We start from the raw sequence: 23813 nt of genomic DNA, 5'->3' as shown, positions 1-23813 counted from the left end.
AAAAAAAAAAGTGCTTTAATTTAGTTCTTTGTCAATGACACATGAGGACAACTCTCAATTATAATTTTTTTTTTTTTTTGAGACCGGGTCTCGCTTTTGTCACCCAGGCTGGAGTGCAATGGCACGATCTTGGCTCACTGCAACCTCCGCCCCGCCTCTGGGTTCAAGCAGTTCTCCTGTTTCAGCCTCCTGAGCGGCTGGGATTACAGGTGCCCGCCACCACACCCGGTAATATTTTTGTATTTTTAGTAGAGATGGGTTTTTGCCCATGTTGACCATGCTGGTCTCAAACTCATGACCTCAAGTGATCTGCCTGCCTAGGCCTCCTAAAATGCTGGGATTACAGGCGTGAGCCACCGCATCTGGCCATGAATTTTTAAATTACCAAAACACTCATAGCTTTTAACATGCAAGAATAGTTCCTCTTGCTTAAGCCCCAGACCAATACTTCAGAATCATCTGGGGAGCTTTTTACAAAATCAGAGAGCCAGTCTGCATCCCTGCACTGTAAGTCCGCAGGCTTTTGGATGCTGGAGAGTGTTTAGATAACAAGCTTCCCACGTGATCTGACCACACTGCCTCAGAGGGACTTGGTTTATTGGCATCTTAGTCACCTCCAATTTATACCATGCTCAAAAATGAGTTCTCAGGAAAAGCTCTAACATTCTTCTTCAGCCTCAAGATAGGCTGTACCCAAGTTTCTTCTAATGCCATATTTCAGTCTGAATTAACAAATTCAAAAAACTTCCCACCCAGAGCCTTCTACCAAAAAAAAAAAAAATCTGATTTTATTTGTTGACAAAACTGGTTGTGTCTTGTAGAATTTTTCACAGTCAGAATTTGACTGATTATATCCCCACTGTATTATTTGACATGTTTCTCTGTCCTAGTGTAGTGTTTCTGATAAATTGGCTGATTGCCATGGAAGTTCAAGGAGATTGAGGTTAGATATTTTGGCAAGAACACTTCCTGGATGGTGTGGTACACTTTATTAGGAGGCCCATGGTGCCTCTCTTTGTTATGTTAACCGCCATATATGATCATTGCGTTGGTCTATTAATTCATTAATGTTTGTAATTAATTATCTTTGAATATCCAATAAATATTGAGCCCCAAATAGAGGCACTTGAATATATTTTTACTGAGAAGCAGTGACCCAGAACCTGGCCTTGATTCTCTATTAGAAATGACTGTATCCCTTGGCACTGTCTTGTGGTTTTAGGTAACTTTGAATGGACAAAGAATGTTCCAGCTCTCTTTACTGAGCCCTGGTGTGCTATAGGTTAGCTGGATCAATACTGACTTGATACATTCATGTTTTCCTATTCTTACCTTTGGGCCTTATTCATGTGTCCATATTCTCTCAAGAACACATCATCTTTTGCTTTCAACCCTTGATCCTCACTGGAAGGAGAGGGGATCATGCTGTGGCGTGTTGTCTCTTTTCTTTCTTTCTTTCTTTTTTTTTTTGAGACGGAGTCTCACTGTTACCCAGGCCGGAGTGCAGTGGCATAATCTCGGCTCACTGCAACCTCTGCCCCCCAGATTAAAGTGTTTCTCCTGCCCTACCTCCCAAGTAGCTGGGATTACGGGCACTCACCACCATGCCTGGCTACTTTTTGTATTTTTAGTAGAGACGGGGTTTTGCCATGTTGGCCAGGCTGGTTTCGAACTCCTGACCTCAAGTGATCTGCCCATCTCGGCCACCCAAAGTGCTGGGATTACAGGTGTGAGCCACCACGCCGGGCCATCTCTTTTATTTCTGATTCTGTGTTTGAGCAGCCTTGCTTTGCTGTGTGACACTGCAGGTTGTTCCTTAGATAAGGAGAGATAAGGAGTGCCTACCTCTCCCCCCTACTTGGGACAGCTACTAGTTATCAGTCCTAAATAATTAGCTTAATACGTTAAATATCCATAACTTGGAATTTTCTGTCTTCCTTTAGTTAAAAACGTTTTTAAAAAGTATCTAGCTTGGGCCGGGCACGGTGGCTCACGCCTGTAATCCCAGCACTTTGGGAGGCTGACGCGGGCAGTTCACAAGGTCAAGAGACTATCCTGACCAACAAGGTGAAAACCCATCTCTACTAAAAATACAAACAATTAGCTGGGCGTGGTGGCACACGCCTGTAGTCCCAGCTACTCGGGAGGCTGAGACAGGAGAATCACTTGAACCTGGGAGGCAGAGGTTGCAGTGAGCTGAGATCGCGCCATTGCACTCCAGCCTAGCGACAGAGTGAGACTCTGTCTCAAAAAAAAAAAAAAAAGTAGCTTGTAACATAAACGGAAAGCTTCTGAGGGTATGTGATATTTTAGTGTGTATTCTGAAAGCATGGCTTAATGTTATTCATTTTAAACCCTTAAACAAAGAAAAATATCCTTTGCTCTTCTCTTTTAGGAAATTCACACAAACGAAAAGGAAGTAACAGAGAAGGAAGTAACTCTTCACTTGTTGCCAGGTAACTGCCATGTTAGCATAGTAACTCCTATGCAAGGCAAAGCCAATGATAAATTACATCATCCCTAGCCTTGCTATATTTAAACTCCTTTGTTTTCATCCTCTCACATATAACAGTAATGAATTGAACAGACATATCAAGGTTTTTAGTTCAATAACTGCACACCTGGGTCTGAGTATTACAACATCTGCAAAGAATTTTTCTTGTTTCCTCTTCCCCCAAACTGATGAAAATAAACCTGGAATATTCTCACTGCTTTCACAGGCAAATGAGGACTTTTTCAGGCCATTCTAATGGCCTCTTCCAGTATGCTGATCCCCAATCTTTATGCCGATCCCCAATCTGTAGGGAATTGAGGAAAACAATTCAACTGCCATGGCCTCCCAAGGCAACCATTCGTGGGTGGCTTTACCTCTTGGTCCATACCCACTTGTGCATGTGAGCACGTGTACTGGGGATGCTGGGGTTTACCAGCCCTGGGGCTGCCAGCACTTCGCCCTGCAGTTATTGTGAAGGAGCCTGGATTGGTTGAATATTTTTGAGATAGAGGACAGTGACTTTAGCTTAAGTTAAGTTTTAATCATTTCCACATTCAGGAATAGAAACTACTTGGTGGTGTATCCTCTCCATATATGGAATATTCTGTGATCCATGTATTTAATTCTTTTTCTACTTTCTTTTTCTTAATTCAAAATAGCTTTTTTAAAATAAGTTTTTTTAGGTACATTTCCCCAAAACAATACAGGCTTTATTCTGCCGCTTTTTATTTTATTCCAGTTTATTGAGGGGATATAAATCTGTGCAAGTTTCGAACTGATCCACCTAATTTGGTAAAAGAATTCTATAACTTTTTTTGATGTTTTTAAATGTCAAAGGCTTTTTTTCTATAATGATGACTTAAACCTTATCTCCTCTTGTTTTTCTCTTCTTGGGGTTATAGATTCGGAAATTTTATTTTTAGCTTAGCATTATGCATATTCTCCCCCCTCCTGAATTACTTCACAGTCTCATCTAGGTGTGGGTGTGCAGTGGTGAGTTCACAGTTAACTTCTCTGAGCCTAGTTTGACAAACTAGACAAAGATCATTTCTAGCTCCCAACTCTTGTGCTTCTAGATGCTGTGATCTGGTATAAACCAGCTGATTATGGCACAGCATGCCATGTTTGCAGAGGGCCTCACCAGGAATGTTGTATTAGCTAGTGCATGCTAATTTCTGGCCTCTAGTACGTGAGGATGGGACAGGGCTGGCCTGGTCTTGGGGAGAGCCTCACCGTTAAAAGGTGTTTCACGTTGGGAGGTGAAAGCACAGGAAGCCTTGCTTACATGTCTTCCCCCATGGACTTGGCAGAGACCCTTTTTCTGGGACTATTTTAAACCCTAATGAGGCCCTGTCTTCATTATTGCCTTCAAACTGTGATCTCTCGAGAGGCTGACCTAGTGACTGAGCCATCTTCCGGTATTTCCTTAGTGTTTCAGCCAGAGGTAATTAACCCCTTGAAAGATGAGGGAACAACACCATAATATGTGTCCCTTCTGAGTGTCTGAAACTGTTCGTTTTCGTATCGAAAGGTAGACTAAATAAATTTTGAGCCAAAAAGTAAATTTAAAGACCTTGAAGGAGCTATCAAATGGGAGATTCCAAGGAGAAGATGGTGATCTGTTGCATGAAAAGAAAAATCCTTTGGGTTTTTTTTGTTTTTGTTGCAAAACATTTATACTTAGTTTTTCATTTCCCCCATAGTCTTCTCTTTTGCCTGCCCCCATGAGCTCCTATGCTTCCAGGTGGCAGAGAATACTGACCTATTCCTTAATCCTCATCTTTTTGACTGCAAGGAGGGATACTTTCTGTCTCCAGGGGCTGCAGCTTCTCACGTCGGCTGGGTGCTGCAGATGGAGGAGGAGAGGTGACACATTGAAAGGAAATACGCCTAACTAAGAAAGAGAGGAAACACATTTTTTCCCCACAAACCTCTGACCTCTGTTTTCCTCCCAGCGTGGAGCCAGAACAAGGGTGGTCATGCTGTGGAAGGCTGCAGCACCTCTTGGATCTATGGAAGCTGCCTGGAAGTCCCATGGCCAGGGAGGCACTGCCACTCTCTCTCAGCACTTCCAGTATTAGAAGCTGCCCCCTCTCACAGGAAAGTAGGCTTGGGATCTGCGTTTTTTTAGGGCTGACTGGGGCAAGCCCATCTGTGTTGACTTAGGGTATTGCTTCTATGGAACATCTGCTTGGGTCAAAGTAATGAAAACACTAAGATTTCTGCGTGAAAGTGCAGCTCAGATCATTAGTACCTATTTGGAAATTTCCAACCAGTGAGAAGATAGAGAAATGTCCTGCATGGAGGTGTGTCTGAGCCATTTCAATTTCACTTCTTGGTGGTTTCCACTCTGCCTCATCTTCTCTCCTGTGTTTTTGCAGCTCCTGCCGTGCTGAAAAGTGTAAAGTTCTGAAGGCCCATGTTGTATTGTATACTTGTCCTTATGTAAATAGGGCTGGAAAGCCTTTAGTGTTTGCATATTGTATGTTCCCTGAGAACTCTAAGGAGGACCTGTTTTGGTTTCCACCAGGTGAACAGCTGCTTTGTGAAGCCAGCACAGTACTGAAGTATGTCCAGGAAGATTCCTGTCAGCATGGGGTCTATGGGAGGCTTGTCTGCACAGACTTCAAGATTGCCTTCTTGGGTGATGATGAATCTGCATTGGATAATGATGTATGTATGGGCTGCATTTGGCAGAGTTTGCAGGCAACAGTGTAGTTGTGGTTCTGTTGTCTTTTTTCCCAGCTTCTCAATTACTCTACCCCCTAACACACATAAACACAAAGGACAGAAATCCTGCATGTGTGAACTGCATTTGGTGAAGTTTGGGGGGAATAGCACAGTTGTAGCTCTGTTGTCTTTTTTCCCCCCAGCTACTCAGTTACTCCACTTCCTATCATCCCCACCCTCCCCACCACCCCACATAAATACACACAAAGGACAGAGTCCTTCTCATCACTGGCCTGCTCTCTGCCCTTCAGGATCTCCTTTCAGTGGCAGGACTGTTTAGAAATTTCTCACCCGTGCCTCATGTCATACTGGCTTGCTTTTGACCTAATGTGTTGACACTATCAACTTTTAATTTTCTTCTGTATTTCAGTGCAATATATATCACTCACTGGAATAACATCTTCCAAATATACTAGTTCCTCACGTTTTCTCTATACTAAGCTCTTCCTTAAACCCAGGAACTGAGTTCAGTAATGAAACCGATGGTGAATGCAGCCTTTGAATTTCGGTTCACTCTGTTTTTGTTTTGTTTTTTATTTTTATTTTTTTTTTGAGACAGGGTCTCACTCTGTCACTCAGGTTGGAGTGCCGTGACGCAGTCGTGGCTCCAACAATCCTCCCACCCCAGCCTCCCAAGTAGCTAGGACCATATAGGCATGTGACATTCACGCCTGGCTAATTTTGTTATTTTTGGTAGAGGCAGGGTTTTGCCATGTTGCCCATGCTGGTCTCGAAGTTCTGAGCTCAAGAAATCCACCCACTTTGGCCTCCCAAAGTGCTGGGATTACAGGCATGAGCCACCTCACCCGCTCACCTTATGTTTAATCTGAACCTAGTAGCAGTGGCCTTGTGAAATTTGTTCCTATTCATGAAGAATGAGCAATCAAGTAAGGAGACAACTGCCCATACCACTAGGAGAGCACCATATGTTAGTGGAAACCCAACCAAGGCACATGCTGGCCCCAATGTGCCAACTGTCCCAGATCACCCTTGTTTTTTAAACAGCAGCACCAGTACTGCCTCTTCCATCTGGCCTTGGGCTTGGTTCATAGTCCTGTACAAAGAGAGCATTCACCAGAAACTTGAATCTCTTGTTCTTCCTGAAGCTGACTTCAGGTAGCTCTGTGAATCCCCTATTCACATTTGTGTGGAGAAATGTTAACCTGTACATAACTTCCCCACACTTCTCAAAGTGATTGTGTATGGCATGGTGGGTTTGCCTAGGAGGGGCCCAGAAATGGCATGTTCTGGACCAGGCGTGGTGGCTCTTATCTGTAATCTCAGCACTTTGGGAGGCTGAGGCAGGTGGATTGCTTGAGCTCAGGAGTTCAAGACCAGCCTGGGCAACATGCCGAAATCATGTCTCTAAAAAAACACAAAAATTAGCCGAGAGTGGCAGAGTGTGCCTGTAGTCCCAGCTACACAGGAGGCTGAGGTGCAAAGTTAGCTTGAGCCTGAGAGGCGGAGGTTGCAGTGAGCCAAGATCACCCCACTGCACTCCAGCCTAGCCTAAGTGATAGAACTAAACCCTGTCTCAGAATGAATCTCAGGAGCTTTTCTCACACACTTCATTGTCCCTTTTTTAGGAATGTCGCTGCATTTCCCCAATTGTTTTTTGTTTTTTGTTTTTTTTTTTTTGAGACAGAGTCTTGGCTCTGTCACCCAGGCTGGAGTGCAGTGGTGCGATCTCGGCTCACTGCAAGCTCCGCCTCCCGGTTTCATGCCATTCTCCTGCCTCAGCCTCCCAAGTAGCTGGGACTACAGGCGCCCACCACCACACCCGGCTAATTTTTTGTATTTTTAGTAGACGTGGGGTTTCACCATGTTAGCCAAGATGGTCTTGATCTCCTGACCTCATGATCTGCCTGTGTCGGCCTCCCAAAGTGCTGGGATTACAGGCGTGAGCCACTGTGCCCGGCCCCCCATTTTTCTTAATATCCAAGTAGAGAATGGTGATTTACTCTGCCTATAAATGTCTAACAGTGTGCGGAGAAGTCACAGTTGTTTCTTTTGAATCTTCTAGGAAACTCAATTTAAGAATAAGGTTATAGGAGAAAATGACATTACACTCCACTGTGTTGATCAGATTTATGGAGGTAAGTATCTGTTTTTCCCTGGGGTGTTGGCAATGTTTGAGAGTATAGCTAATAATGATAATAATATTTTTATGACCGTTTATAATTTTTTAAAATTTTTTCACATATATCATCTTGTTTAAATCTGTTTTACAGATGCTAAAATTGAGATGTAAAGTGGTTTATATAAGGTCATTTAGCTAGAGGAGTTTGGACTTGAACTTGGAACCTGTTCTTTCTGATACTTCACACGACACCATTATATGCTAGATGTTGATCAGACTTTTTGATATCAGTTAGCTCTGTAGGTTTTACTTTATAGGCTGCTCTGATGAAAAGGTCTGTTGTATTGCATTAGGATGTCTTTTCTGCTGACTAAACAAGCCTCTCCTGCCAAGCCTCTCTCTGTTCCACTTCTCTATTTTTGTATTCGAGGCATCTTCAGAAATCATTCAGTGATCATTTATGATGTTCTCAAGACTACTAGGTGCTGAGTGGGTCCACATTCTGGGACAGTGAGGGGGTCTCAGGAGGAGTCCTAGCTGTAAACCCAGGAGTTGACTGTCATGAAAGCATGTCTCTAGTCATTTCCCTTTCATCTTTTATAAGCTCAGCTTTCAGAGTGGGTTTTCTTTGGGCCACTGGAATCAGTTCTGCCAACAGTGGCCAGTCTGTTTGTTCTTGTGCTTACTCCAGAGGAGTGAAGCACGCTGACTGCTCTCAGAGAGCCAGGGCCCCTGCTGGAAGAGATCGGGCTTCCTTTGGCAGTCACTTAAAAGTCAGGCAGCACCTTTCCTCTCATTCTTGGGAAGTATCCCTAGAAGTTGATCATCTACTTCGTTTCTTTAGCATTCACTTATTGCTGTGTAACATAATTTCCCTTCCTGATTTCATTGCTGATCTGTAGTGTTTGATGAGAAAAAGAAAACTCTCTTTGGACAACTGAAGAAATACCCTGAGAAGCTCATCATCCACTGCAAAGACCTTCGAGTGTTCCAGTTTTGTCTGAGGTACACAAAGGAAGAGGAAGTCAAAAGGGTAACTAGTTGCATGTGTTTTTAGGTTTTATTTCCCATCAGGTTTTCCCCACTAGCTCTAGTTTTTGCTTACGTTGCATGAAGGTTGAGGGGAGGCTTTCACTCTGTGAACTTGAAATTGGTTGTAATCCCATATTCTTTTATTAGAATGTGAAAAGTAATTTGATAAAGCATGCCTGTGTATCAGCTTGGCACATGCTACCTTTAATACTTCAATTGATAATGTTTTTATTCCTGGAGCCACTAAATGGTGGGAGGTGGTAAACCAGGTCAGGAGGCGGTAGGGGAAAATGAAGAAAGGATGAGACAGCTCAAAGTTTATCCCTATTCTCCCACCTCTGACAGTCTTTCCAAAAGACAGTAGTGATGGAGAATTCCAACTTCTATGAGTAAATGAGTTTACCTCTGGGAGGTAGTGGTTGTGCATCGAAAGGAGGAAGTATACAGGTCAGATGAGCAAAGCCAAATAATCAGACATGCTTTTGGAGACTAAGTAAATGTAATCTCCTGGTTGCCACAGCAAGTTGAGATATGCAACTAGGTGAACTTAGAAAGTGGTTGTATCAATTTGATGTTTGTTGTAATTTCCAAGGTTTTTTTTTTTTTGAGACGGAGTCTCACTCTGTCGCCCCAGCTGAAGTGCAGTGGTATCCAAGATTTCTCTTATTAAGATATTGATCTCGGACTTTGCCCTCTGATGGTATAAATACATCAGAGGAAACCTAGCAGGAGGCCTGTTCATGTATGTTGTCTTGGCTGCAGTGAGTTTGCACACTTAGTGGTAACTCTTTAATTTTCTTTAAGTAGTGTGGTAGTTCAGTTAGAATAATAAACATGACTGATATCTATTCTGAGCAGCAAAAGAATAGTATAGATATAGAAAATTGCCTGAGAAGGCAGAAACTTCAATTTGAACAATGGTTTTAGTCACTTAACCAAATAGACTTTAGTTTCACACGAAACAGAAAGCGTGATAGATTGATTTATCTTCCATAAGAAGGTCCTAAAGACCTCAACAATGGATCAGAATAGCTGTGTCTTGGTTATCATCCGATATCAGCTGTAAGTCTTTGACATGTCAGAGTTTTGGAGTATCTGACTTAATGTGGCACTTAGGTTTTTTAGCACTTTGTTTTTGAAAAATTAGACTGTTTTAAATTTTTCCCTAGAAATTCAGAGTTCTTAGAAAACCTGACAAACTGGGCTGGGCATGGTGGCCAATGCCTGCAATCCCAGCACTTTGGGAGGCCGAGGTGGGTAGATCACCTAAGGTCAGAAGTTTGAGACCAGCCTGACCAACATGGCGAAACCCTGTCTCTACTAAAAATACAAAAAACTAGCTGGGCTTGGTGGCACATGCCTGTAATCGCAGCTACTCAGGAGGCTGAGGTAGGAGAATCGCTTGAACCCAGGAGGTGGAGGTTGCAATGAGCAGCAAGAGTGAAACTCTGTCTTAATAATAATAATAATAATAATAATAATAATAATAGGCGGGCAGGGTGATTCGTGCCTATAATTCCAGCACTTTGGGAGGCTGAGGCAGGAGAATCGCTTGAACCCAGGAGGCGAAGGTTGCAATGAGCCAAGATCATGCCACTGCACTCCAGCCTGGGCAGCAGAGCGAGACTGTCTCAGAAAAAAAAAAAGTTACAAAAATAATAAGAGGCCAGGCACGGTGGCTCACGCCTGTAATCCCAGCACTTTGGGAGGCCGAGGTGGGCAGATCACGAGGTCAGGAGATCGAGACCATCCTGGTTAACACGGTGAAACCACGTCTCTACTAAAAATACGAAAAATTAGCCGGGCGTAGCGGCAGGTGCCTGCAGTCCCAGCTACTCGGGAGGCTGAGGCAGGAGAATGGCGTGAACCCGGGAGGCGGAGCGTGCAGTGAGCTGAGATCGCGCCACTGCACTCCAGCCTGGGCGACAGAGCGAGACTCCGTCTCAAAAAAAAAATAAAAAATAAAAAATAAAAATAAAAATAAACATAATAAAAATTTTTAAAAAAGAAAGAAAACCTGACAAAATGGTTAGCATCCTGTTGATTTGCCATTATTCCAAAAGCTAATGTCATAGATACAGATCTCAAATGAGAATTAATATGTTGTCCATTGGAACCCCTTTGGCATGACTGAGAACTTAGACACCTTGACTCTTGTCTCTGTTAGTGTTCATCTGTCAAAAGCATAACTATATCCATTGTTCGATTCTTTTTTAGATTGTCAGTGGCATAATTCATCATACCCAGGTTCCTAAACTGCTTAAACGATTGTTTCTGTTTTCCTATGCGACTGCTGCACAAAACAATACAGGTAAATATCTTGTGGGTTCTCATTTGAGGGTAAGCAGAAGCCTTCCAATTCCCACCTGAAGCCAGTGGGGGAAAACCCATCTATGGGTTGTTTTGTTTTTTCCTGTCTCCTCTACCAGTTGGTCACCCCTTGCTTGAGTGATTCATTCAGATATCTACATTTTCTTTCCTGTGATCTTTTTTTTTTTTTTAAAGATGGAGTCTCACTTTGTAGCCCAGGCTGAAGTGCAGTGGCGTGATTTTGGCCCACTGCAATCTCCCCCTCCAGGGTTCAAGCAATTCTCATGCCTCAGCCTCCTGAATAACTGGGATTACAGGTGCTCACCACCATGCCTGACAAATTTTTGTATTTTTTGGTAGAGATGAGGTTTCTCCATGTTGGCCAGGCTGGTTCCAAACTCCTGACCTCAAGTGATCCACCCACCTCGGCCTCCCAAAGTGCTGGGATTACAGGTGTGAGCCACTGGGCCAGGGCTTCTGTGATCTTTGTTTACCTTCTTTTAGGTTTGTTTGCTTACTTTTTGCAAGGGATTGTTTGGTTGCATCTTACGAAAGATAAGATCAAGGTCCAGATACAGTTGCTCATGCCTATGATCCCAGCACTTTAGGAAGCGGAGGCAGGTGGATCACGAGGTCAGGAGATCAAGACCATCCTGGCCAACATGGTGAAACCCCGTCTCCACTAAAAATACAAAAATTAGCTGGGCATGGTGGTGCGTGCTTGTAATCCCAGGTACTTGAGAGGCTGAGGCAGGATAATTGCCTGAACCTGGGAGATGGAGGTTGCAGTGAGCCGAGATCGCACCACTGCACTCCAGCCTGGCAATAGAACGCGACTCCATCTCAAAAAAAAAAAAAAAAAGAAAAAAATAAGATTAATGTATTATAACTAGGAATATGAGACTATAGGGAAGCAAAATTGAGAAAAGTTTAAAATAACCATGTTTGTCCCTGGGTTCTTTTTTCTATTTAAATACACTTGATTTTATTTCATGAGACCATAGAGAATTTCTTGCATTCTAGAAAGTTTTTTAACAGCCAGAGCATACTTTATAGCAAATATTTTAGGGAAAATGGGACAGTTATACATAAGAAAAGCACATCCAGCAACTAATTTAGTAAGACAAAACTTAAAGTTCCAAATGTTTTTCATTCAGTTTGGTGAAAAAGAGAGCAGTCTTTTAAGAACAAAACTGGTCATCTGAATTAGCCATTAACAATGCCTAGCATTGGACGTGTTTTCACAGATGTCTGTTTTCTTCCTCTTGTTCTTTCACCTCAGTCTGTTCACTTGTTCTGTCCATTACTCTTTTTTTTTTTTTTCCTCTCAGATGGAGTCTCCCACTGTTGCCCAGGCTGGAGTGCAGTGGCACGATCTTGACTCACTGCAACCTCCACCTTCCGGGTTCAAGCAATTCTCCCACCTTAGCCTCCCGAAGAGCTGGGATTACAAGCACACACCACCACGCTTGGCTAATTTTTGTATTTTTAGTAGAGATGGGGTTTCACCATGTTGGCCAGGCTGGTCTTGAACTCCTTACCTCAGGTGATCCACCCGCCTCGGCCTCCCAAAGTGATGGGATTACAGGTTCAAGGGCCCGTCCGTTAACTCTTTTTTTTTTCTTCGAGACACGGTCTTGCTCTGTTGCCCAGGCTAGAGTGTGCTGGCGTGATCTTGGCTCACTGCAACTTCTGCTTCCCATGTTCAAGCAATTCTCCTGCCTCAGCCTCCTGAGTAGGTGGGATTACAGGTGTGTGCCACCATGCCCAGCTAATCTTTTTGTATTTTTAGTAGAGACGGGGTTTCACCATGTTGGCCAGGCTGGTCTCAAACTCCTGACCTCGTGATCCTCCTGCCTTGGCCTCCCAAAGTGCTGGGATTACAGGTTTGAGTCACCTCGCCTGGCTCCATCCATTACTCTTAACATGAAGTTGATGTTTAGTGATCCTGAGTCCTATGTACTTTTTGTCAGGGAAGTGGCAGTTTTTTTTGTTGGTGGTGGGGTTGTTGTTTTTTTTTTTTTTTTTTTTGAGACGACTCTTACACTGTCACCCAGGCTGGAGTGCAGTGGTGGGATCTCAGCTCACTGCAACCTCCACCTCCCGGGTTCAAGTGATTCTCATGCCTCAGCCTTCCGAGTAGCTAGGATTACAGGCGCATGCCACCACGCCTGGCTAATTTTTGTATTTTTGGTAGAGACAAGGTTTCACTATGTTGGTCAGGCTGATTTCGAACTCCTGACCTGAAGTGATCTGCCCGCCTTGGCCTCCCAAAGTGCTGGGATTACAGGCATGAGCCACCGCACCCAGCCTAGCAGTTTCTTTTAAAAGCACACAAGGCTTTGTCATAAGGCTTTCTGGAAGGCAGAGTTGCTTTGTCACTATCTATTCTTTTAGTAAATATGTTTTGACTGCTTGCTGTGAGCCAGGCTCTGTGGGTATATGGAGATAAACAGGACTAAATCCTTGCCCTCAAGAAGCATAAAGTCAAAAAAAAAAAAAAACAAAAAAAACCGTAAAGTCATATAGGAGAGGAAGCTGAGTGATGTGTCCTCTGTGGAGGCGCCCACCCTCTGGGGGAGGGTGGACTATCAGGGGGAGAAGTCTGGGCCTTAGTAGATAGTGGAGCATCTGGTAGGCTTAAAGGAGTATTTTGGGCAGAGGGATTGGCGTGTACAGAGATGGGGCTATCTCAGAGAGCGTGCTGCATTTTGGGAGCTATGGTGATTTCATAGAAAAGGTATAGATAGGTTTTGGTGTCCATTTGACCTGTGTTCAAATCCTGGCCTTGCTGCTTTCTAGCTGTGTGATCCTGGGGATGACACTTAACTCTATTAAAATAAGAAAACCTCTGCTTTCTTATTTTAAAAATAGCAGCATTAAGTCTTGTGAGAATTATAAATTGTTAATGGATGGCACATAAGGTGCAGTCATTAATTGGGAGTTAATTGAGGGTAAAACTGCATATTATTGAGGACAGATTATGCTTAGAGAATTATACTGGCATAAAATACACTTCCTAGTAATATTAGGTTGAACATAAAATTTATCCCTTAATTCATTCAGTTTATCTTTGTGAATGACAGATTTTTACTGTAGCTATATATACAAGTGCTGATTAACTGGTTGCTGACTTAAGAGTTTGTGGCAATATGACATATACAAATATAGCTTGTTGATTACTATAATTTATATAAACATTTATTGAGTGCACATTTGCAAAATTGTATTCTATTTTCAGGAATTCTGATTTTCCTTGTATCCTGATTTTTGTTCTGTACCCAGCATAGGACACTTTCTCGGCCTGCCAACATATGTGGATCAGCATGCCAAAACCCTTACCTTGATCGACCTTGGCAGTTTCATTACCTTCTGGTGGCTTTTTGTGCCAGAGGCCCAGGATTTGTATTAATAGCATCTTTTTTTTTTTGAGATGGAGTCTCGCTCTGTCGCCCAGGCTGGAGTGCAGTGGCGCATCTCGGCTCACTGCAAGCTCCGCCTCCCGGGTTCACGCCATTCTCCTGCCTCGGCCTCTCCGAGTAGCTGGGACTACAGGCGCCTGCCACCACGCCCAGCTAATTTTTTTGTATTTTTAGTAGAGACGGGGTTTCATCGTGGTCTTGATCTCCTGACCTCGTGATCCGCCCGCCTCGGCCTCCCAAAGTGCTGGGATTACAAGCGTGAGCCACCGCGCCCGGCCAATAGCATCTTTTATTATGATTTAATTCCACTCTTCTTCTACTTCCTTCCAGCCCTCATTTGTTTTGAGAAGTAAAGTTTATAACTCATAGATGGTAATTGACCAAATAGCTTTTTCATTAGGGGTTTGTAGAGGTGGGTGTTTTGCAATTTGAATACCTTTAATTATTCCCTGGCTTCATAATTCACAAATGTGTTTTGGTTGGAAGGTCCTAAATGTTTATGACATGGCATTTTAGGGAAGGACTTCCTTGTATTGCCTAGAAGATGGCCTACTGTGGTAAATGGGAATGTTGTTACTACCTTATATCCATGGGGAATTTTTTTTTTTTTTTTTGGTGGGGTTTGGAGGGGCAGGATTAGAACTTTACGGAAATTTCTTTTATAGTTTCCTGGGTTTGAATCCCAGTTCCACCATTGCTTAGCTTTGTGACATAGGCAAGTTACTTGACCTTCCTGTGCTATATCTGTAAAATGGAGGAAATGATCTTACCTTTTGTATTATCTATTCTATAGGGTTGTGAGGATTGAGTTAATAAAATGTAATATAGGCTGGGCATGGTGGTACATGCCTGTAATCCCTGCACTTTGGGAGGCCAAGGTGGGTGGATCATGAGGTCAGGAGTTCAAGACCAGCCTGGCCAAAATGGTGAAACCTCGTCTCTACTAAAAATACAAAAATTAGCCAGGCATGTTGGTGGGTGCCTATAATCCCAGCTATTCAGGAGGCTAAAGCAGGAGAAGCACTTGAACCTGGGAGGCAGTGAGCCGAGATCGCGCCGCTGCACTCCAGCCTGGGCGAAAGAGCGAGACTCCGTCTCAGAAAAAAAAAAAAAAGATAATGTGCTCAGAACAGTACCTAATACCTAGTAAGTGCTATATAAGCACTATTATCATCATCATTATTCTTATTTTTGCTATGATCTGGTTTTATGAAAAGGAGCTGGGGTAGTTTTTGTAAACCCTTTGTTTTTCCCAGAAGGCTTGGTTTTTCAGATATGCAAAGACTTGAACTATTTGTGATAGAATTTGTGTATATACTCAAGACTACTGTGGTACACATGTAAATACCCAGCAAGCAGTGCTGTGGCTTGGGAGAAGACCAAGGACACGTCTGCTAGGCTGCAAGAGCGGTGCTCCAGGGCATTTTGTCCTAGCAGGTAGTGGCAGGGCTGGGTTGGGGATAGAAGTACATACCCATAACCATGATTCAGCCCTTGGCTAGCAGGCCCTGATCCTCACCATGGCTATCATCTGTTTATGGCCTTCAGGAACCAGTTGTCACACTAGACAAATCCTCTTACAAGCAGTGCATCTTCAAACTGAAGGAGGATTTACATTGAAGATCCTGAGATACTATTCAAATTAGTTGGCCGTCTTATGCACACATTGGCGGGGCTAAAAATATTTTGTCACTTCAGCATTTGAGCCAAGCCTGTCTTTTAGTGCTTCACATGATCTTTTTGTGTTATATAAATTAACTCATGGTCAGATGACTAGAAATGGAGCTATAAATTACTTTTCCAAGGAATGGAACTCAGTTCCTACAATGTAAAAAGACAGAGCTGGCCAGGCATGATGGCTCACTCCTGTAATCCCAGCACTTTGGGCAGCTGAGGCAGGTGGATCACTTGAGGTCAGGAGTTTGAGACCAACCTGGCCAACATGGTGAAACCCCATCTCTACTAAAAATACAAAAATTAGCCATATGTGGTGATGCATTCCTGTAGTCCCAGCTACTCAGGAGGCTAAGGCGGGAGAATCACTTTAACCTGGGAGGCGGAGGTTGCAGCGCGCCGAGATGGCACCACTGGCCACTGCACTCCAGCAGGGGCAATAGAGCAAGACTCCATCTCAAAAAAAAAAAAGAGACTCAGTCATAATTTTGGATTAATGACAAAAAATGGAACAAGGTTAGGATTAAGCAATCAATTCATTCTGCTTGGATAAAAATGGGCTTAGTGCAGGAAACCAAAACCTAAGGAAGGACTTTCACATAATAAAAGTACCAGTGCTTCATGGAAAGATTTTATTGTCTTTTACATTTTGTTCTCTTAGTCACTGATCCCAAGAACCATACCGTAATGTTTGACACACTTAAGGACTGGTGTTGGGAACTGGAACGGACCAAAGGCAACATGAAGTACAAAGCAGTGAGTGTCAACGAAGGCTATAAAGTCTGTGAGAGGTAAGCTTTCCAGGCTGGGCACATGCTGTACAATTCACCCATTGAAAATGTACACTGTTTTTTAGTATATTCACAGGGTTATGCAGTCATCACCACAGTCAATTTAGAACATTTTCATCATCCCAAAAAGGAACTCCATACCCATGGGCTGTCACTCCCCATTTTCTCTGAATTCCTCTCTGTTCCTCCCCATTCCTAGACAACCGCTAATCTACTTTCTATCACTATAGATGTGCCTGTTGTGAACATTTCATATAAATGGAATCATATCATATGTGATCTTTTATGACTTGCTTCTTTCACTTAGCATGATGTTTTCAAAGTCTGTTTGTTTTGCAGCTTGTATCAGAATCTCATTCTTTTTTATTGCCAAGTAACTTTCCATAATGTGGATATAGCACATTTAATTTATCCATCTATTAGTTGATGGACAATTGGGTTATTTTCACTTTTTGGCTCTTTGAATAATGTTTTTTGTTTTTGTTTGAGACAGAGTCTTGCTCTGACACCCATGCTATACCATGCTGGAGTGTCGTGGTGCCATCTCGGCTCACTGCAACCTTCTCCGCGGCTCAAGTGATTCTCCCACCTCAGCCTCCTGAGTAGCTGGGACCACAGGCGTGCACCACCATGCCTGTCTAATTTTTCTGCTTTTTGTAGAGATGGGGTTTCACCATGTTGCCCAGGCTGGTTTTGAATTCCTAGGCTCAAGCGATCCTCTCACCTTGGCCTTCGAAACTTCTAGGATTACAGGCATGAGCCATCGTGCCTGGCCATGAATAATATTGATATGAACATTCAATTATAAATTTTTGTGTAGATGTATGTTTTTATTTTTCTTGGGTATATTACCTAGAAGTGGACTGCCAGATCCTGTGGAAATTTGTGTTTACCCTTTTGAGGAACTTACAGACTTCTTCATAGAGACTGTTCCATTTTACATTCCTACCAGCAGTGTATGAGAGTTTCTTTCTCCACATCAATACTAGCTTTTTATTACGTACTTATTTATTGTTCATTTTAAGACAGGGTCTCTCTCTGTCCCCCAGGCTGGAGTGCAGTGGCGTGATCTCGGCCCACTGTAAGCTCCGCCTCCTGGGTTCACGCCATTCTCCTGCCTCAGCCTCCTGAGTAGCTGGGACTACAGGCGCCTGCCACCACGTCCCTGGCTAATTTTTTGTATTTTTAGTAGAGACAGGGTTTCACCCTGTTAGCCAGGATGGTCTCGATCTCCTGACCTCGTGATCCACCCACCTCGGCCTCCCAAAATGTTGGGATTACGGGCGTGAGCCATCGCGCCTGGCCTTTTTCTTCCCTCTTATTGAGCACTTCTTTTATTCATTCACCAAAAATTTTTGAGTGCCTACCATGTGCTTGGCAGTGTCCTAGCTATTAGAGATGGCAGCAGTCAACAGGGCACCTGAAAACCTCTGCCCTCTTGGAGCTATCATTCTGGAGGGAGGAAGATGATGGTAGAATAAAGAAGTAAATTATAACATGTTAAAAGATAAGTGCCATGGAGAAAAACAGATCCAGCACGTGGTTAGGGAGTGCTGGAGGCGATGGTGGGAGGGTTGGTCGGGAAGGTTTTGCGTGGTGGAAGTAAGGTTTTGCGTGGTGGCTTGTGAGCATAGTCGTAAAGGAAGTGAAAGGTTGAGTCAGAGGACACCCGAGGGAGGAGCATTCCAGGTGGAGGGAGGAGTAAGGGCAAAGGCCTGTGTGAGGAACAGCAAGGCGCCCAGGGATGGGGGAGGAGCAAGCTAGGGAGAGGAGTGGGAGATGATGGGCCCAGAGACTTTGATGGGAGGACAGTGAGAGGGAGGCTGAGCAGAGGCAGATATGATCTGACCTACATTTTTTTTTGAGACTGCGTCTCACTCTGTCACCCAGGCTGAAGTGCAGTGGCGCGATCTCGGCTTACCGCAACCTCTGCCTCCTGGGTTCAAGTGATTCTCCTGCCTCAGCCTCTTGAGTAGCTGGGATTACAGGCGCCTGCCGCCACGCCCCGCTAATTTTTGTATTTTTAGTAGAGACGGGGTTTCACAATGTTGGCCAGGCTGGTCTTGAACTCCTGACCTCAAGTGATTTGCCTGCCTCGGCCTCCCAAAGTGCTGGGATTACACGCGTGAGCCACCGCGCCTGGTTGACCTACATTTTTAAAGCATGACTGTATAATCTGTTTTCAGAAACTTGAATATTATCATTTTGGAACATACTCCCTAACACCCTGCTAACAGATTCATAAAACTTTGTATTTTTGTAGAGCTCTTTGTATCATGGTTCTGATAGGCCTCTTCAGTAATCAGTTTTGATTCTGATCACTCTCAATATTTATCAGGTTGCTGCCACTGGCCTCCCTCCCCCCAGCCCTGCAGCCCCTTCACAGTGTGAGCTGTGGTGGCAGTGGGGAAGGGCCTGCCAGGATCCTGACCCCCACCAAGGACCTCATTGTCAGCCACACCCTGTTCTTTTCTCTTTCCCGGTTTTAAAGCTTGAAAGGATAAAGCTAGCTCTTGCTCAGAAAGAAGTTAGAAACCCCTGCTCCTAGGAGATGATTGTTTGTAATAAGATGTTGATACTAACGTAAGTTCCCAGAATTGTTTTTAAAAAAAATCCTGCCACATACTAATTAGCTGGCATTTGCATAGGTGTTAGCATGTCAGAAATATACAGAAAAGCTGTGGTTTGTTTCCCCCCGGACCACTGTAGTCGCTGCTCCATGGTCTCCCCCATCCACTGGTGCTCCAGCATCCATTCTCCATGTCGCATGCCAAGCAGGCTACTCCACACGCATCTCATGGCACTTGTCTCTGGCTTCAGTGGCTTCCCGCTGTTCTTGGCATAGAACAGAGCCCTCAACAAGCACTCTCAAGGCCCTTCATGGTTTGACTGCAGCTTTGTGTCCCACCCCTCTGGCCATACTGACCTCCCTGCCACAGGTCTTACCCACAGGCTCCTGTCTGGAAGTCCTTTTAGCTTCTAGCTGCACAAGTATAATTAACTCCACTTCATCAGTCAGATCTTACCCCAGGTACTGCTTTTTTTTTTTTTTTTTTGAGACTGAGTCTCACTCTGTCACCCAGGCTGGAGTGCAGTGGTGTGATCTTGGCTCATTGCAACCTCCGCCTCCCAGGTTCAAGCAATTCTCCTGCCTCAGCCTCCCAAGTATCTGGGATTATAGGCGTGCGCCACCATGCCCAGCAAATTTTTGTATTTTTAGTAGAGACGGGGTTTCATCATGTTGGCCAGGCTGGTCTTGGACTCCTGACCTCGAGTGATCCGCCTGCCTCAGCCTCCCAAAGTGCTGGGATTACAGGCTTGAGCCACTGTGCCAGGCCCCAGGTACCACTTAAGTTGCGAGCTTTCCCAAGGCTAAGTCAGGTGTCCTTGTGAGTTTTCATTGCACTGTCTGCCCCTCTTCACAGCGCTTCCTGCAATGGCAAGTTCGTTGTTGTTTTGTATCATCATTTCGTTAATGTGAGTTTCTGCAACCTACAGCTCTATGAAGTTAAAGGATGCTGTTTTTGCCCATTGTTCCTGAGTACCCAGCAGGGTGGCTGGCTTCTAAGAGGAGCTCAATAAATAGGACAAAGAAGGAAAAGCCCCATTTGTATTTAGGGGGGACCTGCAGTCAGTTTGGGTAAGAACAAGGAACTGTCTACTTCACTTTCCCACAAGGTCAGAGCTGGCTATTCCAGTACCACAGGTCTCTTCCTTCTCTTTTTCATTCTCCTCCTAACCTTTCTCTCATCCCACTTCCCTGTAAACACATAGGATGGTATGTGGCCCTGTGGAGTATGTACCACACAGAGGGACCTAGGAGCTGTTGCTGGCACAGGAAGACATCGCTGTTCTGGGAGGTTGTGCCTGAGTAGATACACAACTTTCCATGAGTAAAGTCATCTTGTATTTGCAGGAACTGTTTACTTTGTGTTCTAAACTCATCTTAATGACTGAAATGACTACTTTCCAAGGAGGGAGGATTGATTGCTTGTATCCAATGGGAATGTCACAGTGGGGACTCCATGGAATCCACCTGGAGTTAAGTGGTCAGGAGAGGACACCCTCCACACCTCTCACTGACTGCAGTGCTCTTCGTCTCTGTACAACCTTCTCTGCTGGGTGATGGATGGGATATTTGCCAATACATTTGGTTCTGACTTTTTTTTTTTTGTGAAAGACCATCTATAAGAAAACTCACCAATGAACTAACAGTGTAAAATATTCAACCTCACTAGTTGGGGAAGACATGGAAATTTTTTAAAACCATGCGGCCCCAGTCCAGCTTTGTAGCATGAGCCACTGAGGAAGGAGCTCAGGATCTGGTTTAAACAACTGCACAGATGACTGTCCTGAAAAGGTTGAGAAACAGTGGCCTGTTTGTAAGCTACCATCTAGAGCAGTGCGTCTCCATTTAATGTGTGTCTAATCACTGGAGGCTCTTGTCCAATATTCAGAATCTGATTCAGTAGGTTGGGGGAGGCTAGAGCATCTGCAGTCCTCATCAGCTTCCAGGTCATGCTGCTGAAACTATGAGTAGCAGGATCTTCTGGAACAACAGTGTTCATCCCAGCTGCTTACCTGGAGAGCTTTTAAGCTTCTGATTTAATAGTTCTTGGATGGAGCCTGGACATTGGTAATCTTTTAATCTTCCCACTTGATTTGAATGAGCAGCCTGAGTTTAAGAGCAGTTGATGCTGGGTGCAGTGGCTCACGCCTGTAATCCCAGCACTTTTGGGAGGCCAAGGCGGGCAGATCACCTGAGGTCGGGAGTTCGAGACCAGCCTGACCAATATGGAGAAACCCTGTCTCTACTAAAAATACAAAATTAGCCGGGCATGGTGGCTCATGCCTGTAATCCCAGCTACTCGGGAGGCTGAGGCAGGAGAAGCGCTTGAACGCGGGAGGCAGAGGTTGCAGTGAGCCGAGTTCGTGCCATTGCACTCCAGCCTGGGCAATAAGAGTGAACTCCGTCTCAAAAAAAAAAAAGAGCAGTTGATCTGTGGAGAGGTTTTTACTTCAATGACTACACTTGAAAAAGGGATGCCTTACCAGTCACCCATTCAGGCAGACTTACAAGAAAATATTTCAAATACTTCAGAACTTCAGAAGGCAAACATTCTTCACAGTTTTGATGGTTTGAAGTGTCTTAGTGACCATTAGTTTCCAAACCTGGTTTTCTATCACAATCTTATTGGAACATTTTCTTCATTAATTACTTTTAAGATTTTTTGGTTTTGGATTTTTTTTTTGGGACAGAGTCTCACTGTGTCACCCAGGCTGGAGTGCAGTGGCACGATCTCTGCTCACTGCAACCTCTGCCCCCTGAGCTCAAGCGATTCTTCCAACCTCAGTCTCCTGAGTAGCTGGGACCATAGGTGCCCGCCACTATGCTCGGCTCAATTTTTTATATTTTATATGACTGCAAAAAACTTATATCTATATTTTATTTATATTTGTATTTTTATATTTTTAGTAGCTAGGGGGATTTTGCCATGTTGCCCAGGCTGGTCTTGAACTCCTGAACTCAGGTGGGATTACAATATGAGCTACCATGCCCAGTCCAATTTTTTTTTTTTTTTTTTTTTTTTTTTTTGAGACAGAGTTTTGCTCTGTTACCCAGGCTAGAGTGGAGTGGCGCAATCTTGGCTCACTGCAAGCTCCACCTCCCAGGTTCAGTGATTCTTCTGCCTCAGCCTCTTGAGTAGCTAGGATTACAGGCGCCCGCCACCATGCCCGGCTAATTTTTGTATTTTTAGTAGAGACGAGGTTTCACCATCTTGGCCAGGCTGGTCTCAACCTCCTCACCTCATGATCCACCCACCTCAGCCTCCCAAAGTGCTGGGATTATAGGCGTGAGCCACCATGCCCGGCCGATGATTTTTTAAATGCAAAATTTCAAGCAGTATAAAAGGAAAGAAGATATGATGAATTCCCATTTACCCTAAAGTACCCAGACTCAACAGTTATCAACTGATGGCCAATTTTGTTTTATCTGTACCCCCACCTGCTTCACCCTCTCTTGGATTATCTTGTGTTAATTTTAATTTTTTAAAGACAGTCACCCAGGCTTAAGTGCAGTAGCACAGTGATGGCTCATTGCAGCCTTGAATTCCCCAAGTAGCTGGGACTACAGGTGTGTGCCACCTTGTCCAGCTAATTTTTTTTTATTTTTTTGTGGAGATGGGGTCTCACTATGTTGCCAAGGCTAGTCTAAGCTCCTGGCCTCAAGCAGCCCTCCCACTTTGGCCCCCCAAATTGTTGGGATTATAGGTGTGAGCCACCATGCCTCGGCCTCCCAAAGTGCTGGATTACAGGTGTGAGCCACCGCGTCCAGCCATGTCTTACAAATTTTTAAACCCTTTCTCTGTCATCTTTTTAATCTTTTTTAAAAATTAATCAAGATTAAATGAGATTGGTAGGTTTGTTAAATTGCTTCCTCTATAGATTTTCAAGCCATCATATTTTTCTTGCAATATGTTGAAGAAACTTGACTGATAGTTTTCCACAGCCTGGGTTTTGATGATTGCATCCCCATGGTGATATTTATTTGTTCCTCCATCTCCTATGAACTGATCTACATCACACATGCAGCATGCATACAAACGCCATCGATTATTTTCCATTGTAACTTAACACCATAAGCACCTTATTTCTTGTGAGGCTTTATTTCAAGCTCTTTGATGGAAAGATGCTTACAGATTTTTACAGATTCACAGTGATAGAAACTTAGGCAGTTTTGGCCGGGCGCGGTGGCTCACACTTGTAATCCCAGCACTTTGGGATGCCAAGGCAGGCGGATCACGAGGTCAGGAGATCGAGACCACGGTGAAACCCTGTCTCTACTAAAAATACAAAAATTTAGCCGGGTGTGGTGGCGGGCGCCTGTAGTCCCAGCTACTCGGAGAGGCTGAGGCAGGAGAATGGTGTGAACCCAGGAGGCGGAGCTTGCAGTGAGCTGAGATCGCACCGCTGCACTCCAGCCTGGGTGACAGAGTGAGACTCCGTCTCAAAAAAAAAGAAAAAGAAAGAAACTTAGGCAGTTTTCTTATTAACAGAAACCTACATCTGCTGCCTGAGAGATGATGTCTCCATGTAATTTTGATCTTTCTACCATGTCCTACTACTTAACAAGTTTGTTCTTTTTAGAGGCTGAATTTTCTCCTATAGAGGTTGAAGTCCCACTGCTTGGGTTCAGGTCCCAGCTGCACTGTGTGCTAACTAGTTGGGTAACCAGGGAAGAGTCTTAGCAGAACTGTGTCTCAGTTTCTTTATCTGTA

At 44.1% G+C, this 23813-nt stretch overlaps 1 protein-coding gene across 2 annotated transcripts in view; it reads left to right on the top strand.

Annotated features, from left to right (window-relative positions):
* MTMR12 (myotubularin related protein 12) overlaps window positions 1-23813 on the top strand; it is an 87571-nt gene that overhangs the window by 34740 nt on the left and 29018 nt on the right. For both annotated transcript variants that reach the window (XM_030813951.1, XM_030813950.1), the window contains exons 2-7: window positions 2396-2456; window positions 5025-5167; window positions 7248-7320; window positions 8207-8337; window positions 10554-10647; window positions 16404-16533. In XM_030813951.1, the coding sequence (XP_030669811.1) occupies window positions 2396-2456; window positions 5025-5167; window positions 7248-7320; window positions 8207-8337; window positions 10554-10647; window positions 16404-16533 (632 nt within the window). The remainder of the gene's footprint in view (window positions 1-2395; window positions 2457-5024; window positions 5168-7247; window positions 7321-8206; window positions 8338-10553; window positions 10648-16403; window positions 16534-23813) is intronic.

The sequence above is a fragment of the Nomascus leucogenys genome, chromosome 6 (genome assembly GCF_006542625.1).
Source record: "Nomascus leucogenys isolate Asia chromosome 6, Asia_NLE_v1, whole genome shotgun sequence".
NCBI classification, from domain to species: domain Eukaryota; kingdom Metazoa; phylum Chordata; class Mammalia; order Primates; family Hylobatidae; genus Nomascus; species Nomascus leucogenys.
The sequence above is the reverse complement of the archived record's forward strand: the minus strand, read 5'-3'. Positions and strand labels throughout refer to the sequence as shown.